The 19247-nt window shown below is 58.7% G+C and overlaps 1 protein-coding gene across 6 annotated transcripts in view; it reads right to left on the reverse strand.

The window, feature by feature from the left end:
* The window catches only part of CHD6 (chromodomain helicase DNA binding protein 6), a 68190-nt gene that overhangs the window by 45941 nt on the left and 3002 nt on the right, over positions 1–19247 (reverse strand). For all 6 annotated transcript variants that reach the window (XM_082773269.1, XM_082773270.1, XM_082773267.1 and 3 more), the window contains exon 2: positions 4108–4163. In XM_082773269.1, coding sequence (XP_082629395.1) covers positions 4108–4140 — 33 coding nt within the window. In that variant the 5' untranslated portion in view covers positions 4141–4163. The remainder of the gene's footprint in view (positions 1–4107; positions 4164–19247) is intronic.

Genomic DNA, 19247 nt, shown 5'->3' on the forward strand with positions numbered 1-19247 from the left:
TGCTGGCGAGCAGCTGTCTGCGAGTCCTTCTGGTCTTACCCTCGTCTTTACAACCCACGACAGATTGCAAGCGGCGATTTTTCTTTACAAAAGCTATCCTGACTAATCACCGCTGTAGTATTTTCACATACAAAGGCATTAAACTGAGCATTTATTACAGTTCCTAGTGATTTACCCAACACACAGGTAAACCTGTTGGTCTCAGAGGGGCCCCAGCTCCGTCCTGGAGCCGCAGCACGTTGCTGCACCTTCCCTCCTGCAGGCACAGCCCCGACAGGTGACGGCTCCTAACAAGTGATTCCCGGCATCGCATCGGCTCCTTTGCAGCGACAGAGCCAATACCATCCAATCCTGCTGGCACGTGTTACTTTGCTCAAAAAAATCCTCATCAAACCCCTCAACTGAAGGGCAATTCTCCTGCCCGCCTGCCACCGGGGACGGCTGCGGGTTCCTCGCAGAGCTGTGCCAGCGCCCTGTGCCGCCAGCACTCACTTGACACCTCAGTTGCTTTTTTACCCCGTGGCTCCTCTCAAAGGCTTTTTAGTCTTGAGATATTTGGAACAGAATTTATCAGATTTCATGCTTTTAGCAAGCTGTTCCTAAAAATATTTTTAGCCCTGCTTTGTTATGGGTTTATTTTGAATTCCCCGTGTGCCCTTTTTCTCACAACTCGTTTAATTAAAGATGAACATATTTTTACATTGAACAGCCTCTTTACATGTCTTCTGCGTGCCTTACCATGTACCTGTCTAACCCTGCAAGTTTTGGTGTTCCTGAGGTGTTTTGGCGAGGAAGGGGGGAAGGAAAGAAGAATAAATCCAGGTAGTGGTAGGCAATGCCCACCTCCTCTGAGCCTCCCATACAATACCAAGCAGCCTCCATCCTCCTTGTATTTTATCCTTAGAGCTTTTCCTTTGAATTGTCTCTCAGCTAGCATTTTTTGGTGAGGATTGTAATGATTTTATGTTTCCAGAATACATTTTTATGTACAGTTTATACATTCTTTAATTCCCCGAGGAACCTTCTACAAATTACATTTAAGTCAGATCCCTCGGCAAATCCCTCGGCAGGAGCCGGAGCACAAAGCCTTTTCCCATGTGCCGAACTACTGTCAAAGAGAAGGTCAGGAGCAAAAAAAATAAATAAATTAAAAACTCCCCAGAGTGCCATCAAGGCTAATGGAGAGCACTTCTAATTGCACTATCCCATCAGAGGGCAAAGCCAAGGTTAGGGTGGGCCTTAATGGTGTGTTTCCTGAACTTAAAATTGCTTTATTTCACGTGAAGTCCCAATTTGCCAAAATTTTCCATTTTTTTAATTCAGGACGTGTGGGAAACGGCACCAGAAGGTGCCCAGGTACCTGGCAGGGTACAGCATCACCCCCGGCCAGTACAGGCAGTGCTGGTCACCCCATGCCCCAGGCCAGCAGCCCGAGGTGGGCAGCATCACCTAGCTCTGCCTCCCCAGGACAGCTCCAGCCCCACAGCTGGCTGCGGGGCACCCCAAAAGGCGTGGAAAAAGACAGCTTTTTCCATACACTGCATTTTCACAGGCTGTTGTTGAGCCACCCCCGCTGGCAGCTGCAGTCCCCAGCGGCGGCGCGCACAGCACGGGCTGTTGCATCCTAGCTGCTGCCTGTCCACACCCCTCGTTTCCAGCTCTTCTTGCAATGCAGCAGAAGCTAAAAATACACAAGTGCCACCCTCCGTCATGTCTCTGAACAGGCTCCGCAGTCGCCGTGGGATGAGCGTGACGGAGCTGGGGGCTGGCCCTGTTCCCAGGGCACCTCACCCAGCCAGGTCCTGAGGCTGGGCTGGCCCCGGCAGCACGGGTGGGAGGCAGGGGGGAGGCAGGGGGGGACGCTGTGGTTTGGGACTAATGGCACGGTGTCCAGGGGACCCTGCAGAGAAGCAGAAGCAGCAGTGGGGTGAGCAGCCCCTGGGATGGCAGCTCTAGGGGTCAGCTCGAGGAGCAGGGCAGCCCTGGCTCGCCCTGCCTTCACCCTGAGCAGAGCAGCTAGCCGCGGGCTGCTCAGCACAGCAAGGCTCCTCCGTGCAGCCAGCACCAGGGCTGCTGTACCTGACTGCCTCAGGAAGACAAAAAAGCCCCAAGTGTGCCAGGAGCCCAGGGACACGGCTCGGGATTGAACCACAGACACCCTCCCAAAGGGAGCCCCAGCCCTCCGGCACGGGGTCGCTCCGCTGTTGGGCGAGCTCTGTTTATGGCCTCGGCACCATTTGCAGTAGGCGAGACATCAAAGCTCACGTTTCACTACAACAGACCCATAAAATTCAGGAAATAGCCTCGGCTCATGCAGCGAGAACTGGAAGCGAGGGCAAAGCAGAGCTTCCTTCAGAGGCACCGCGGGACGCCGGGCTGCTGGGGGGGAACGTGTGCGCTGTGCCCGCCAGCACCGTACCCACAGTCCTGGGATGTTCTCGCTGCCCATGGCCTCCCCACACCGCTAACCTTCTCCAAACCCAGGCTCAAAAAACCAGAAGAACCTCCAGGACCAGGCAGGAGCCTCGGACTCGCAGTGCTCCCCATCCTCTACCACTCCGACAGGCGAGAAACGTCGCTGTGCTCTTACAGCGTGTCAGAGCTTGGCAGAAATCAGCAGGAGCAGCGCCCTGCTTACTATGGCAGGAACAAAGCAGACCCTTTAGGGCCCAGGCAGGAGCAGGACACAGCCAGGAACGGGAACGCTGCCCGGGGAAGGACGGTGCCGCCGGATCCGCTGAACCTCCCGGAGAAAATCCATCGCCTGCCATCACGCCCCAGGGAAGCAGGCACCCTCCCCACCTCCAGCAGCCCTGGCACGCCGCCTCGTAAGTCACGAGGGAGGTGACGGCTTTCACGAGTTAGTCACAGCGTGGTGACAAACCCCCCACATCTCCACGCACCGCTCAGGAAGAACAGCGATGCAGACACCTCCCCTTCCTCACACCAGCTCACCTTTACCTCCCTCCCAGACTCCATCTGCAGGCACAGGGACACAGCACGCTGACAGCTGAGCCATTTCCAATCCCCACGTGCCGGAGGAGGCTGGTTTGGCCGTGCTCATAACCCACAGCGCTGGTGACCTCTTCCCCTCAGCTTCAGGCTGGCTCTGCCTCCCCGCAGCACCTCTAGGACCCGCTGTTATCAAACTCACTGCTCCGTCTGGCCCCAGCACCCTGCACTCACCTTCCTGCGTTTGCCACGTTCGGTGTGCCACAAGCTGACAGCCCCAGCACCCCCTTTTCCAAATCCTCCCCCTATTCCTCCTCGCAAAAACCTGGCGCAGCACCGCGACACCCCGCGGCCCCGAGCAGCACCGAGGCACCGCCACGGAGCTGGCCAGGAGCAGCCCCAGCCCGTGCCCTCCAGCAGATTTATCCCTCAGCTCCACGGCCAGTTTAATGGTTTCCCATTAAAGCAGCACAGCCACAAATCAGCTCGGGGAGGACCGGGTTGTTTTATACCTCCTGCCATATTTCACCCTTGCTGGGAGAGCCTCCGTACACGTAACGGGTCCTCTCCCCCTCGCAGAGCACGGACGGGCAGGTTTTGCTGTGCACACAGTGAACACAAAGACCACGGGCTCATAAATCTCCCCTGGGAACAGCAGGTAGTTACGAGCCGAGGCAGCAATTCGGAAATGGCAGCTTGGTGGGATGGGATTATTTCTGAGCAAGGGAAGATTTGCTGGCCCAGCTCTCGCAGCCCTGCAGCTGTGCTGGTCCCCGGCCTCCCCGCTGGTGCCGGTCCCGGAGCGCTGCATCGTTAGCAGCAGTCACAGCACAAATAACACAGGCACCACGAGGTTCAAACAAGAAGCAGCACCAGTGACTTTGGGGGAAAAGAAGGGCTGCTCCTACACGAGGAATGAGAGCAAATTGAGAGTGTTTTGATTACTGAAGACAAATCCCACCCTGTTCGATTGCCCATGCAATGCTTATCCACTCCAGGCTGCGGCTCTGCTCAAATTTTCCCATCCTGAGCCTGGAAATACAACGAGCCCTCCCTGCCCCCTTCCCACCACACATGAGCTGCAACCACTCACACGCAGGACAAGGTCCCAAGGCCTCGACAGCTCAGCTAGGAGAAGGAGAGAGGGTCACACACCTGCTTGTCTCTTTTCTCTATTTTCATTATCATCAAATCTGGGCTGAGCGTTATTTCTGTAAGACACACACAAAAACATTGACAATAAAGAGACTGGAGAACCCCAGGTACTCGACCCGTCCACCTCACCCCTCCGAGAGGCTGTGCAGCCCCCAGTCCCACCCAGAGTAACGAGGCTGCCCGGGTGAAAGGCTCTCAGGGACAAACTTGGGACCTGCGGTCTGCTGAGCCCCAGGAACCCTGCAACCCCACGCAACGCGGCGCTCCCTGAACCCAGCATCACCCCAGTACCTGGGGCTGGTGGAGACGCCAACCTGCCTGCCAGAAGCCCTACAGCAGGCACCCGAGCGGTGTCAGGTGCTGCCAATCCTGCAGCAGCAAAGGGAAGCAGCGAAGCAGCTTGTGCCAAACGGCGATGACAAAAGTACGGGATGCAGACGGGACGCGGGAGCTCGGCGGGCACCGGAGGCGAGGGATGTCCCTGCATCCCATGGCTGGGGATGGGGAAAAAACCTTGCTGTGGTGTTCCTCACCGTGGCTCGGAGCCACCCGGTGCTGCAGGAGCTCCCCCCTCGCCCTGCAGCCCGGTGTCACCGCTCTCAGCCACGCGCCCCAAGGATTTGTCTGGGCCATCCCCCAGAGCAGAGCTCTCCCGGGGCAAAGCACTTCCAGGCACACCAAGCCAGCCTCCTGCAGCCGTGGAGATGGCTCCAGCGGCACCGCCGATGTCTCTGTCAGCAGGGAACGTCCTCTGGGGACCCTTCTGGGTCACTTCTGGGCACACACCCAGCAGGGGAGCCCCGGAGCTCTCCCTGCAGGCCACAGCCCCAGGACAGAGCTGTGCCCAAAAGCACTCAGCACAGCCACAGCCAGCGAAGGACGTGTAGGGAACAGAGCAGCCAAGATCCTCCTCTCACCCTACCGAAAAGACAGGAAAACATCTCTGGGCTTGCTTTCTTCTGCCTGCCTCTCCGTGAAGCAGCTGGAAGATGCCCGGCCCTGCACGGCCACCACCCGCTCCCCCAGCGATGTCTCTACCAGCGGCAGGAGAGGGCACTTGGTCTCCTGCCCGCACACAGCTACCCGCTGCAGGAGGCTGCCCACCAGGATGGCAGCACCCGGGGCCCTGCAGGCCCTGCATGCCTGCTCCTGCTCCCAAAGGACGGGAGCTGTGACAGCGAGGGCAGCTGGCAGGGCACGCGGCTGCTCGTGGTCCCGTGGATTTGCCGTCACGGACAGCCTGGCCTGGGAGCCAGGAGCTGCTCCCACATCCCAAAGGAGCACCAGCACCGCTGGCACTGCTGCATGTTCCTGCTGTATGTTCCGGGAGCCCCGTTTAACCAGCCATTTCCATGCTAATTGAGTATTTGCAGACTAAAGAGAAATCCTGATCTCAAATGAGCCAGCCCAATTTTCTAAACGAGCTTATGGTTTTCATATGGAGATCACCATGTTCTCGCCACCACACCATGTAAGTGCTCCAGGCGACTACTTTATTGCCACGGCTGCAAACGGGGAGCTTTTACGCTCCGTGCCGAAGTTTTTCTGCCTTTTTAACCCGATATAATTGATGCACATCCCATAGCAGCGTTGCCAGCCTACAGCAGCCCCAGCACTGAGCGGCTGCCGGAGCTGCAGGGCACCCCAGGCAAAGGCAAGCCCTTCACCACGCCGTGCTACCAGCTCCTCACGCCCCTGGCTGCAGGTAGTGGCAGGAGCACACATCGTGTCCTGGCTGTGCAGCAGGAGCTGCCCTGTTGCACTCAGAGCCCAGCAAAGTGCTGCTGGAAGCTGTTTTGTCCCTCTGCACCAGCAGAAGACCTTCTCTCTATGGCACGGCCTCTACAAAGCAGCTGCTGCTAACAACGACGCTTCCAGTTACACAATTTGGGGCACGCCGGGTTACTCTCCTCCTCCCCTGAATTTATTTTTGTTGTTCTGGAAGTGCCAGACAGCCCTACACCAGACCGAATCCACAGCATGCCTGGATTTCCTGGCATGCCTGCCTGGGTTCCTCCAAGAGTTGAAATCTTTGTGCAGGAGCCAGAAACATTATCAGAAATTCCGTGTCTGAGCCAACACCACCCCAAGCCCAGGCAGTGCCCGTGTGCTCTTCCCCTTTTACCAACCTCCTCACGAGAGCGGCCGGGCTCTGTTCTGCAGCTGGAGGATTGATTTCCCCCGTTCAGAGGCTGAGCGAGCCCGTCTTAGCCTGGATCAGGTGCGGTGCTCGTAGGGCTGAGCCTGTGAGGGCAGAGCCTTGGCCACGAGGGCCAGCGCTGGAAGGGGACACCCAGCACTCTGCACCTCCCTTGCTCCTCTCCTCCTGGTATTTTAGAGCCATTTCATACAAGCTCTGTCAGTACGAGCTGCAGGAGAAAGCCCTGGGCTCAGCTCTGGCATCGTGCTGTTCCAGGGGCTGAGACGAGCAGGGCAGCAGCCTCCCAGCTCCCAGCCTCTGCTGCGTGCTGCAGTGCCTGGGGCTGTGCTGGAGGAGGGCCGGCCTGCAGGCAGAGAGCTCTGAAACTGAAAATCCTACAGCAGCAGCCCTTTCCCCTTTCTGCACAGGGAGCTCCAAGACAGAACTCAGATCAGGGTGATGAGCTGTTTCCTGGCATGCTCAGGGCTCATAGGAGCTGGCAGGGCTGCTGGAAAGCACGCGGGGCACATCCAGGAGGCTGGGGAGGGCTCGGTGCCACCCCTCCTGCCAAGGAACAGCTCCTTTCCAGAGGTGCCACCAGAAGGGCACCCAGCCCCAGCACACTGAACCCCCTCTCCCCTCCCGACAGCATCCCAGGCTCCCTGGCTGAGCTCCAGCAGCCCCAAGCTCCCTGCCCAGGAGACATTTCGCAGCCCCTCTCTGAGCCTGCCAGACCTAGAGAAGGTACTGCAGGGGCAGCCTGACCCATCAGGGGCTTTTTCTCTCTTTTTCACTCACCCAGAAAGCTGAAAATGTCCCGAACATCACTGCTGCTACGGGGCCAGGGGCAGGGCTGGGTGGCAGAGCCAAATGCTGCAAGTCCCAGTGCTGGAGGCAGAAATCTAGGAGCCAATCTGCCGCAGGACACAGAAGAATTCCTACTATGTGGGTTACAGAAATAGTCTCACGGCTAGCTGGCCTGCTACTGGCACGCGGCGTTAGAGCAGGCAGCTCTTCAGGTCCCCCTTTACCACCAAACACATCTCAGGTAAGCTCAAACATGCTCCACCGCAGCCCCAAAGCCACCACCTACAGAAGTTCAATGGGAAAAGCACATCGTTAGCCAGGTTTTGAAACTTTGAGGACAACGAAGTCTCAAAGAATGTTTGATACTCCAAGAATTTCATTTCCATACTGCACAGCTCGTGGTCTGCAACCACAGAAAGCTGCATTTTTCTGCTGCTTGGGAAGACCGGCTGCAACGAGCGGGCTTTGGGCAGCCAGGAGGGAAATCCTGAAGCAGTGGCCAGAAGCGTACGAAGCTCCCAGACAGACGCTGCCCACGCGTTACCCCTCCAGCCTTGCTTCCAAACCCGACAGGTTTAATTTTACTGCAGGACAACAAGCAGCTCCTAACACCCATCACCTTGTGCACCAGTGAGCGCTGCAATGAAGTCCGCTGGGACACGCAGCTCCTCCGGGCACTGCGGTCCTTCGGGCACCGCACGGCCGGGGTGCCAGCACCGCGACTGCTCACAGAGGGCTCGGGGTGCTCATTCCAGAACCCAGCACCGCCCCGCGCTAACGGGCCCGGCCCGGCCAGCTGCTGGCTCCTAGAATAGCTCTGATCAGCTGGGGGGGATCACGGCATGGCCCCGGGGATGGGAAGCACTCACTGTGTGCGGCTCGCTGGAAGCTTTGCTGGGCTAGAGGAGTCACGAGGGGCAGTGTCACCCACTGAGCCTGGGCAGGAGGGAGAAGCCTTCGGCTCGTTGTGCTCTTTCAAGGTCTTGTTTGTCCCAAGAAAATGAAAGGGTTTCAAAGAATGCTTAAACTCAATTTAAAAAAAAAAAAAACAAACAGTTTTCCAAGAGGCCTTGAGGCTACAGTTTTACACAAAGAAAACAAAAATCTTCACATCTTGGCATCACCCATCCTGCCCTCCCGGAGCAGAGCGCGGCTCCTCCCCAGCCTGCTGCCCAGGGACCACGAGGGCAGCTGGGGCAGGGCGCTCAGCACCCTGCTCCTGGCTCCTTTTCCCTGACATCTTTATGCGTAACTTTTAAAAGCCACACGAGAGCCCAAAAACTACTTTACAGGCTGCAAAATCAGTCGTCCCCAGAAAGCTGTTGAAGTTCTTCAGGGCTGCAGGCGATGCCAGCTCAGGGCATCACTTCTCCCAGGCCTGGGCAGAGAACAACAGCAGAGTCCAAATCCAAACCTTGGATCCAGAACTGGGAAGGAGCAGCCTCCACGCTACGACGAGCATCCTGCTTCAGCCCTGCAGCCAGGAGAAGGCACCGGTGCGAGGCCATCCCCCAGGAGCAAGTGAGAAGGAAGGGGGAGAACAGAAGCGAGTTAATGTTGTGCAATCCCCTCCGAGTGCTCCATTTTGAAATAACAGCTGACTTGTTTAAAAAAAAATAAATAAATCCAGAAATGTGCAGATAACATTTTAAGGTATCAGAAAGGGTCTCACAGCAGCCGAAACACCCGGCCTGGGAGAAGCTCGCACCGCCAAGAGCTCGGGGCTGGGAGAAAGCCCTCACCAGGGAAATGGCTGCGGGGCTCGTCCGGGGCTCTGCAGGAAACAAAGGTGAGGGGTCAGGGAAAGAAGAAGCCTCCAGCTCACACGGGCCTGGGAAGGGGCTGCCCAAGGGAAGCTGGGCTGGGAGAACCTCTCATTGGGGTTTTGCACGTTCACACCTAATGCTCAGACAGAAAACGAGGGCTAAGGTTGACAGAATAAGGAAAGCCCAGGGTTTCCTCTTGGAAAAGCACTAAAAACGGGCTACTGAAGATTTTAAGCTGCCAGGAGACCTTGACTGGGAATAATCTTTTCTATGGCAGGTTTGTCAAAAGGTGCAGCTGGAAAATTAGGGCTAGGGTAACCGAGAGGGAAAGCCTAAAGAAGCCATTGGAGTGGGGCTGGAAATGGGCTGCAGAAGCCAAGGGGGAGCTGCAAAGAGCTTGGAGAGCCCCCTGGCCTGGGAAGCAGCCCAGCAGCCTCACCAGCACCCCCAGGAAGGGGCCAGGGCCGAGAAACACAAAGTCAGGAGCTGCAGGCACAGCGGGGCTGGAAAGGGAATGGCCTCGGGACACCCATCCCACGGGGGGGCTGTGAACCTCTGGGTTGGGAACTGGCTGAGGGGCAATGTCTGGGGCTACTGGGAAGGTGAGCGTTAGGGGTAGGGCTGCCAAAGCCAACTGGGGGCTTCCAAGACTCCTGGGATGAAATTTGTCACCTGCGCAGTGCCTGGGGGTCCTTGGCTAAGGCTCAGCACAAGCCGAGGGCTGCACTGGAGACGAAGGCTCCTGGATTGAAGGCAGCAGAAGCCGGTGCTAGTAACAGGCTCCTGCCCTCCCGCGTTTGGGTGCAAAGGGAACAGAGCACAGAGACAAACAGCAGCTTTAAAAATCAATTGTTTGTTTTCCGAGACTGAAGCTTTGCTGATGCTGGCTGAATTTTTACAAGGACAGGTGAAAGATCAAATTTTGCCTTTTTCTTCCTCAAAAGCAACATTCTTGTGGAAACCCTACAAAAGAAAGCCAGCCCGAGGCACCGCAGCGATTTGCACTGTAAACCAGCAAGAGCTAGACGAGGATTATTCCAACCGTGCCGAGCGGCTCCACCACAGAAAGCACCAGAACCACCTTAGATTGAATTATATTAAAACATTTCTTGTGGGAACAAGCCGTAATTAGACAGGCCCACAAGTCTGACAATCTTCACAGCCGACGAGCTCAGAGCACAGCATGTGTTAGCACGCAGACGAGCGCCGTGCCCAGGGGTTACATCTTCCAAGAGCAGGCACGGGGTGAGTCTCAGGCGATGCCCCGCTCGCTTTTTGGGAGACCCTGCTCCTCGCCAGCAGCCAGCAGGGCTGCAAACTCAAAGCAGAGGCCTCGGCGTCTACAGATCCTGATGGTGTTTGCCCAAGAAAGCTCCCTATGCAGCACGGCAGCGAGGACAGGGGTTTTGTGCTGTGTTAGACACACGTCCCTGCAGCACGGTGCCGACAGCAGCTGCCTGGGAGAGGCAGGTGGCTTCCTTCTTGAAAGGGGAGAACGAACAGATTTTTATCTGCAGAAAGGAGCTGCAGCCAGGAAACAACACGTGCAGTTAAAACAAAAACCAACCAGGCCCCCAGAGACTCCTGATCTTTTTCAGACAGACAAGCAAAAGGGGCACGGCAGGAGGTGGGATTCAAGGGGCGAGCGCTGCTCCCAAGGCACCTCCTGAAGGACCCGGAGCTGCTGCTGAGCGTGCCTAGCCGTGTGCCAGAAACGCCGGCGCTCACACGCTCACAAAACCTCCTCTTCCCACCTTCTGAGCAGGAATTCAAGCCCGAAACACACCTCAGGCTCCCACAATCTGAAGCGACACAGAGCAGAGCCAGGCTGAGCCCTCAGCCACCCGCACCGCTCTCACGCAGCAGGGCACCCCACCGGGGGCTCTGCCTGGTGGAGCACAAATGTCCAAAAACGAGAGCCCTGACAGGCCGAGCCACTTGGCCTGGCCGCAGCCCCTCCAGCAGCTGCCGTCGGTGCCAGCCCCTTGCTGTGCACGGCGATGCTGCCAGCACCACCCCACACCACCCCACACCACCCACATCCACGCGAGCTGGGACCACGGCTCAACACCAGCCACTACGCCAGGTTCAGCCGCTGTCCTGATGGGTGTCTTCACCTTTTTGGGGCGGCAGGGACATCCCTACTGCCTTACACGAGCCGCAGTAGCAGCTCCTAGGGAAAAGCAGAGATGCTGTGCCAGCCCTGCCAGCCCGAGGGCTGTGCCCCATCCTTACAGCTCAGAGCAGGCAGCACCTCCTGCCCAACGCCGTGCTTTAGGGCCTCGAGGAAGGGGGAGAGGAGGCTGCAGCCACTCCTCACCCCGCAGAGAAGGCATCAAGCCATGACGTTTTTGGATCAGGGTTAGGCATCCTGCGAAACCTTTCAGGCTTTTACAACACTGAAGCCCTAATAGCGGTGCACCAGCAGGGACCCCCAAAGTCCTCGCCCTTGCAGAGGGTCAGAGGCAGAGGAACAGCCCCAGGACCCTGCCTCACAGCACGCCCTGGCCCATGGTGCAGCCACCAGCACACCCAGCAGAAGCTGGATCAGTGCTGGGCGTAAGGGACCAGCCTCAGCAAGCAGGCACAGATCACTCCCAGAGGAGCAGGAGCGCCTGCATCTGCCTGCAGACAGCTGGGGCCAGCGAGTCGTGGCTGCTGCTTGCCAAGGGAAGTTTGCTGCATCGCCCTGCTACTCGCTCTCTGATCACAGGAGCGTGACAGTGGCACATGGGCAGGACAGGACCGTAGCCCAAGTCTCTTTGTGGTTGACGAGCTAGAGAGCAAGTCTGAGGAGGATCAAGCATGGCCCGGTCACCACACGGCCACCCCCTACCTGGCACATCCCCTCTGCAGGTGAGCGGCAGAAGAGCCAGGGCTTCGCCTGGGACAGAGCAGGAGCAGAGCTCCAGGCCCGCACTGCCCTGCATCTGCTTGGTTTGGCCGGCAGCCTCCTCCGGGTCACCGAGCAGCAGGCAGACAGACGTCCGCAGCCCCCTGGTGCCGTTGGGTTCCTGCTACCTGATCAGTCCCTGCTCTGATCAGGGCTGGGGGCACGTCTCAGCCGGCAGAGCTCCCGGAGCCCAAACCCCGAGTGTCCGCGGTGCAATCCGGAGGGGCTAAGGCTGCCACGGCCCGGCGGGCTGCCTGCACATCGCCCTGCCACTGCCTGCACCGAGGGCTCCTGCTCACCTAGAGCCCGCGGCGCTGCCGAGGTAACCGCCTGCAGAGCGCTGGAGAGGCAGAGCGAGGGGAGGAGGAAGGAGAGAGGCAGCGTGCGAGTGCCACCTCTCCCCAGCTCCTCCCATCGCCACGCTCAGCTCGGCGATGCCGCGTGGCCCAGCAAAGGCCTCTGCCGGGCAGCACGGCCACCCACGCGCCCCTGGGATGCTCCCTGGAGGTGCCCGGCCCCATGAGAAGCCACCAGCCCGCAGCCCCGTGCCAGGCTGTCCCCTGCCTGCTGTTGGTGTCCACAGCAGCTCCACGCAGCCACCAGCCCGGCAGGCAGGCGCGGGGGCTCCTGGAAGCATCCTGCCGGAGCCCGGAGCCGCATTCCCGGCCCTCCGCAGTGCCTCCCCCACATCCTGCCTCCAGCCCTCTGCCGGGGGGTGGGGGGGGAAAGAGAGAGAGAGACAGAATGCAAATCTTCGGTTGTAATTCTTCCAAGTTAAAAATAACCCAGTAGTTCAGCGAGAGAGAATCGGCAGCAGGGAGGCAGGGGGCTGGGGAGCCCATCAGCTTGCTGCGAGGCAGCCGCGGCACACATTTTGGCTTTGGCGAGCGCAGGATCACGGAGAGGCAGCTTCCCAGCTCTGCGCACGCAGCTCCGGACACCAAGAGCCTTTCGGTATCCCAGCTGCAGTCGCTGTGCCGAGCAGCCAAACACTCCTTGGGTCCGAGCTGCCCTCAGGCCCCCTCACCGCCCCCCGGGCCCCGCTTTACCAGCCAGGCACACGTGGCAGCACCAAGGAGGCGATGGGAAAAGGAGCAGGCAGCCAGAGCCGGGCGGGAGCACAGCTCGTGTGGGTGCATGTGCCCAGAAGAGCTCCCTCCAACAAGCTCGCTCAGCACCCCCGCTGCTTCTCCCAAGCCATGCCAGAGCCCGGGGCTCACACGGGGCTGAGGATGCTGTGCTGGCACCCAACACGCAAGGAAACCCCCAGGGGCTGGGTACGGCCCCCGGTAACACAGCCTCAGCCAGCCGCACTATGTGACTCTCACGACAAGCTCACGTGGCAAAAAACAGCAGCGGCTCCTTTCAGGAGAGCTTTCAAGCACAGCTCCTAACCCAAGACCGAGACCACAATGACCTTCAGCAGTTATTCCGGAGCTGCACGGTGCCACGGGGCTGAGAGCGGAGGGTTTGCCCAGGCTGCAGCGAGCACAGCAGCAGACGGGGACCAACAGCACGAGGAACGCCACGGGAGGGCTGGCAACAAGAGGGCACGCCGGCCTGCTGCTGGGGAGGGGATGGTCGGGGCTGGGATTGCTGCTGCGCCTCTCCCAGCCCCTGAACAGCTCTTAGCCAGGGGACACGCTGCTCCCGGGTGGTGCTGGGGGCAGAGCAGGGCCGTGCCTGGTGCCAGGGGGGTTCCCTTCCCACAGCAGCGCCGGCCGTGGGGAAGCTGCCAGGCTCAGGACGGGTTTCCCAAGCCCACGCCTGCTGCCTTCTGACCAGCTGCGTGCGCAGCTCACGAGCCCTGGGCGTGGAGCTTTAATCTTCAGCAGGCGAAAGCGGAGGAAAAGCAAAAAGCAAAGCTTGGTGGCTCCGTGCCCATAGGGACGAGGGAGAGGAGGGAAGCAGGAGCAGCCTGCAGAGGTGGCGAGGGCTGGGATGCAGCGTGGGGCACCCCACACTGCCCTCCCAGCAGCACAGCCCTGCAGTGCCTGCCCCTGGCACCAAGGACGCACGAAGGCTGCCGAGGAACCTGCGTGAAGCCAAGGGCCAAAGGACACGAGCGATGATGCAGCTGCAGCTGAATTTTACATGAAGCAGGTGAAGAAGTCGCTCTGAGGATGCATTCCTGGTGCTGGGAGCACGCCCTCTGCCCTGGAGTGTCTGGCTGTTAGCCCTGGATGGAGATGGGATCCTGGGCTCAGCTCCTCAGGCTTCCTGCAGCAACGGTCAGAAGGAGCTCGACGTGCCAGCAGCATCCAAAAAGCCTCCTCTGAATCACTGGGCCTGGGGGGTCCCAGCTGGCACCTTCAGAGGCTTCTCACAGCAGGGCAAACCACCCGGCTGCTCTCTAGCTGTCGGAAGGGATATGCAGGCTTCAGCAGAAACAAGTGCCTGCGCACTCCACGTTTTCCTATTTTTTCTTTTTCACTCTTTGGACTTCCATTAAATGCCGGAGTCAACCCTCAAGGTCATGGGGCCAGTAAAGATGCCACCAGGCAGATAATGTAGCCCACAGCACCTTTATGAGTGCTGGAGGTGTACAAAAGCCAGCTCAACCGGCAGACCTTGGTAGCTGGCCGATTCAAAGAGCCTTTTGTACGGCTGCTGCTCGAGAGCTGCACACCGAGGAGCGCCGAACACAAGCTATCCCGAGGCAGGCAGCCAAAAAGTGAGATGGCGTTTCGGAAAGCAGCGATCCTCCTCGCTTGCTGTTGTTGATATCCTGCACTGCAAACTCAAGCTGTCAGAGAGCAGCTCTGCCACACTGCAGACAGCTCCTCCAAGGCAACCAGAGCCCTGTTTCTGCCGGTTTTCTCCAGCCGAAACTCCCTGCCCAAGACCCCCAGGGCAGCCAGGTGGCTGCTGTGCCCCCAGCCCCACGCGGTGCTGCTCGCAGCTGCCTCTAAGTTATCCCCCGCTCCCTGCTTGCGCTAACCACAGCGGTAAGAGGCCGACCTCGGCTGTGTCCTCCTGCCACCCCCCCTAGCCAACAGCCCGTGGCAGCGTGCCCCAAAATCCACACTCAAGGCAGGAGCTGAATGCAACGTGGCCAAGGGATCAGCAGCTGGGCGCCGAGCTCAGCTAGGGTCTCCCCTATTCTGCCCACCACGTCTCACTGTGATTCTGGAGCTCAGATACCGCAGGATGACCCCTTCCCACACGGCATCCCCCTGCACCCTGCCTTGGAAGCCTCCAGCCCCAGCACAGCAGCTCCCAGAGGTCACTCGCTTGATGCTGCCCAGTTGGAGAAGAGCTCCTGCAAGCACGGAGGCTGCAGCTGCCCCGCCGGTACTGCACAGCCGGGAGACCCCAGCCCAGGCCAGAGCAGACAGGCTGGCTGGCCAGGCCGATCCTCAGCACCCAGGGAGGTGACATCCCCACCAGACGAGGCCCAAGCGCTCGCTGCGTGCTGCGGTGAGGTCCCGCGGCTCACAGCACCTGGTCTGCCTGTACATCCCCAGAGAAACTGGTCAACAGCGACCCAAAATAGCAACAGACAGATCTGCCGTTCTCCAGGCCCGAGAACTTGCACGCTGCAGCATCAGGCCCGTTTCTCAAGTGCTTAAAGGACAAGGAGAGAAAGCAAAACTAAACAACCTCTCCTGATACAGCACCAAGCAACAGCGCCCTTCCCAAGCCGCGTGCTACCCCCAGGCCAGCCTGCTGCAGGCTGTGCCACTGCCCTTACAGATGCCTCCACCCCAGCTGCCCTGCCCTGCTCCTGCTGGCTGCCAGCGCTCACCTCGGAGGGATTCCAGCCTGTTATAAATCACAGCCCTCTGGGATCCCAGTTCTTCGCAATCTGAGGTTAATCTACTTTGAAGAACGGTCTCTAGAGTTCAGACACCATCTGCAAGTCGACATCCCTCTCAATCATCTCCATGCTTCCCTGCGTTTGTGTCCTTTACGCCATCCCAAGAAACACTCCGGCATGGGAGGGAGAGAGAAGTGCCAGAAAGAAATTCATCGGCCCCTCGCGTGCAAGCGCCTGGATTTCAGCAGCGCCAGGTCTGGCACCCCCGCAGCTGCAGGCAATTCCTTCACACATGAGGGACCCTCTCACGAGCACCTGAAGCCCTGCCCAGACACGCTCAAAGTAAAATGCTACCAAGAGCACACGCTGGGAAGCAGCCCCCTCTTGTCCCATTCCTTCCCTTCCTGCCTGCCCTGCCCAGCAGGGGCGCAGGGTGCCTCGCACATCGTCCCACAGCCACCGGCCAGCTCCCTGCTGCTCGCTCCAGCACATGCCCACAAGCATCCCCCAGGGACGGAGCGTGATGGCCGAGTGCCCGCTCCTAGGCAGAGCCCAACCTCGGAGCACACCGAGAGCCTTCAGCACAGGCAGGGCAGCTGCAGGGCTCTCGTGGAACCGGGCTGCTGCCATGCAGAGCACAGCCCCAGCACGTGTCCACGTGGGCTCAGCTAGCCAGGTGGCACCCACGTGCCACCACCTGCACCCAGCCACCCGCAGAGCCCCGCAGCCCAAACACCACCCTTCGCCCAGCAGAGCCTGTCCCGAAGCTGAGGAGCAGCATCAGGAGGGAAGCAGCGCGCTGTGCCTGCCAGGAACGGACACACAGGGCCTGCAACCCCGCACAGAGCCACACGGAGATGCAGGGCTCCTGGAGAGGCTGCTCGGGGTGAAACCACAGCTGTAGCAAAGAGCCTGAGCCCAGAGCAACCCACTCCTGCCTTCAGGTACCGGATTCACGAGTCCATTCCTCACTCTGGAAAGACAAGGAGAGGCTGGCCCGGCTCCTGCAATGTTATTCTCAGACAGAAATTCTCCCTCCCCGGAGCGAGGAGGCGGAGCAGGCACAGGGACCTGCCCACAAATCTGTAACCACTTCTCTGAAGAAATCAGGGTAACCGCAAACCTCAGCACCTTCGCAGTAAGCGCAGGCTTCGCTTCAGTCGGGCTCCCGCAGCACCGGCACGCCGAGAGCAAACAGCACAGCCTGCTGTCTGCGGCGGCACGGAGAAACCTGCCGCGGTGCGTGCACAACAGGGCATGCCGGGAACAGCTCAGATACCACGGTGAGGGGCACCCTGCAGGGACCAAGAAGATCTCGGAGAAACGGGACTTTGCTTGCCCTAAGGCAGGGAGCAGCAGACTAATCAGAGCCAGACGCCATGCGCTCCCCGGGCACGCTGCTCTCCTGCCTGGGCTGTGTGAGCACAGGGCACAGCCGGGGTGCGCCGCGCACACGGACAGAAGTCACTGAGACAGAACAGCAATCCCCAATTGATAAACACGAAACACTTCAGCTCCATTTTATTTTAACTCCTTTTAATGTTAAGTACAACCCAAGCAGGTGAAGCATTCAGAGTTAGAGGTGCTCTGCATGCAGACTTGGAAAAGTCAAGGCAGCAGCTAACACAAAACCAGCAGCGTCCACAGCCCGGCTACAGCAAAGCACTGATGCCTGTTCCTGTTTCTAGAACTAACTTTATTCTGCCTCAATGCATGCATATAACAAGGCATTAATGTACTGTAAAGCAGTACTTCCCCTACCTACATGGCAGGAAAGTGAAAAACCCCCTCGGGGATCACCCTTGCAACTTGCCATCGCCCTTGCTCCTGCACGTAGCGTGCTAGCACACCGCTAATGCTGCAAGTCACCTTCAAAGACAGACATGGAGCATCTGCTACAGCACAAAATGAGAAACAGAAAGCACATAAAAGCATGGGAAAAACTTCTCTGCCTTCATGACTTCTGACAGAAGGTTTAACAACCGAAACATTTTGGGGAGGAAACTGAACGATGCCCACGTAACGAACAGGCATCACCAGCACAATGCTGAGGGACCAAAATTCTCAGCAGTGGCTGCTCACACGCAGCACCAGGTAGGGTCCTGCAATCACCGCTTCTTCCTTCAAACAACAGCAAACGTGAGAAACCTCCTGGGGGGTTCTCACATCCCAGGAAAGCTTTTGCAATCCTCAGGACTGTAACAGCTGCAGCTCCTATCAGGCCCAGGACCACCTTCAGCAGGCCAGCGCGGTCCCCACCAGCAAGGGCGTGTTCATCCAGCAAGAGCTACACTCCTGTGCCAGAGCTCCCAGGCTGTAACGTAAACGCGTGCTTCAGAAGCACACAAAACACCAAGGGGAAGACCCTTGCTCCTCTGCCTCCTGCCCATGCCCCCGGGCAGCAGCACGCAGCAGGCAGGGACGTGGTCTCCCCGCTGCAGCGCGCTGGGCTGCTCTCACCTCCTTTTGCTCCAGTGCCAAACAGGGCTCCCCAGATCCCACAGCTTCCATGGAAATGTTGAGGCAACGCAAGTATTCCGCAAAGTCTTGTGCTGACAAGCTTAACTTCCAGCTGCTTGCAGCACAGGCACCCCCAAAAGGAAGCAACGAGCTGCCTGCACCTCAGTCCCGACTTCCCATGACAACTTTGAGCCAAGAACCAAAGAGCCAGACTAGAATCAAAAAGCATCACCAGAGACCTGAACTTCATCTCAGCCATTCAAAAACAACCGAAACAAGGCAAAAGCCAAACGGGTAAGACTCCTTACACTGCTGCAACAAGAGAACTGCACAAAGCTGGGGCAAAGGCAGGACTAACAGAAAGGAGGGATCCCAGGAAACACTGTGTGATGTGACACGCTGAACCTCTTAGGGAAGATGTTCCTAACATCAGACTGCTACTGAGCAGCCTCTCGCGTGGGGAAAACAGGGCTGGAAAATGTGCTGTGTGCTCCCTAGCCAGGGCAACAGCTCATCGCCACGTTAACACCGCGCTTCTTGATCCATACCCAACGCACCTCTGTGGGCACACCTCTGCTGCCCGCATTAAAAAACAAGCTGCAACTGGAGAATTAGCTCCCCCACTGCTCACTTTTCTTTTCTGGACTGGAGGAGCACTTTGCTCCTGGCGGAGCTGGATTTGTGCTCGCTGCAGGCTGGAAATCCCCTAGAGGCAGCAGCACAGGAACAGCGTATGGCCCCTTCACCTCCAGGCAGCACCTCCTTCTGCAGGGGGGTAAATCCTGATGCTAAGGACAGGCCAAAACCTCCTCGGTGCCCACCTCAGATCCCCAGTTCCCTGCAGGGCCCAGAGGCAGCAGCAGCCCCACTCCTGAGCACAGATTTCTGCTCCTGCCCGGCTCCAGGCAGGGTGCGGGGACCTGCCTCTGACCCCGGAGCCCCGCTGCAGCACCCCAGGTATTTCCTTCTCCTCTGGTTGACTGGGCACAACCAATGTAACACTGCTAAAAATTAATAGCCACATATTGGCAGATTGCTAGGCTGCATACCAGATTTTCCCATATAAGGGAAAGTTGAAGGCATTGTCCTATCACACGGAAAACATATTGCACCAGCCCGAGATAATAGAAAGCAAAATCTGAATCTCCTCGTGTCACAAGTGGACACCCACAGCCCACGTCCGTCCCGTTTTGCTGTCAGTGTGGCCGGCTTTGCACGGCTCTGATATTCCAGCCGCTGGCTCGTGCCTGCGGAGCAGCAGGAGGCTGTTTGGGAGCAGCACGCAGCTGTGCAGGGCCCCGCGCCCCCGAGAGG

This window comes from Aythya marila (assembly GCF_965140915.1).
Source record: "Aythya marila genome assembly, chromosome: 16".
Lineage (NCBI taxonomy): Eukaryota > Metazoa > Chordata > Aves > Anseriformes > Anatidae > Aythya > Aythya marila.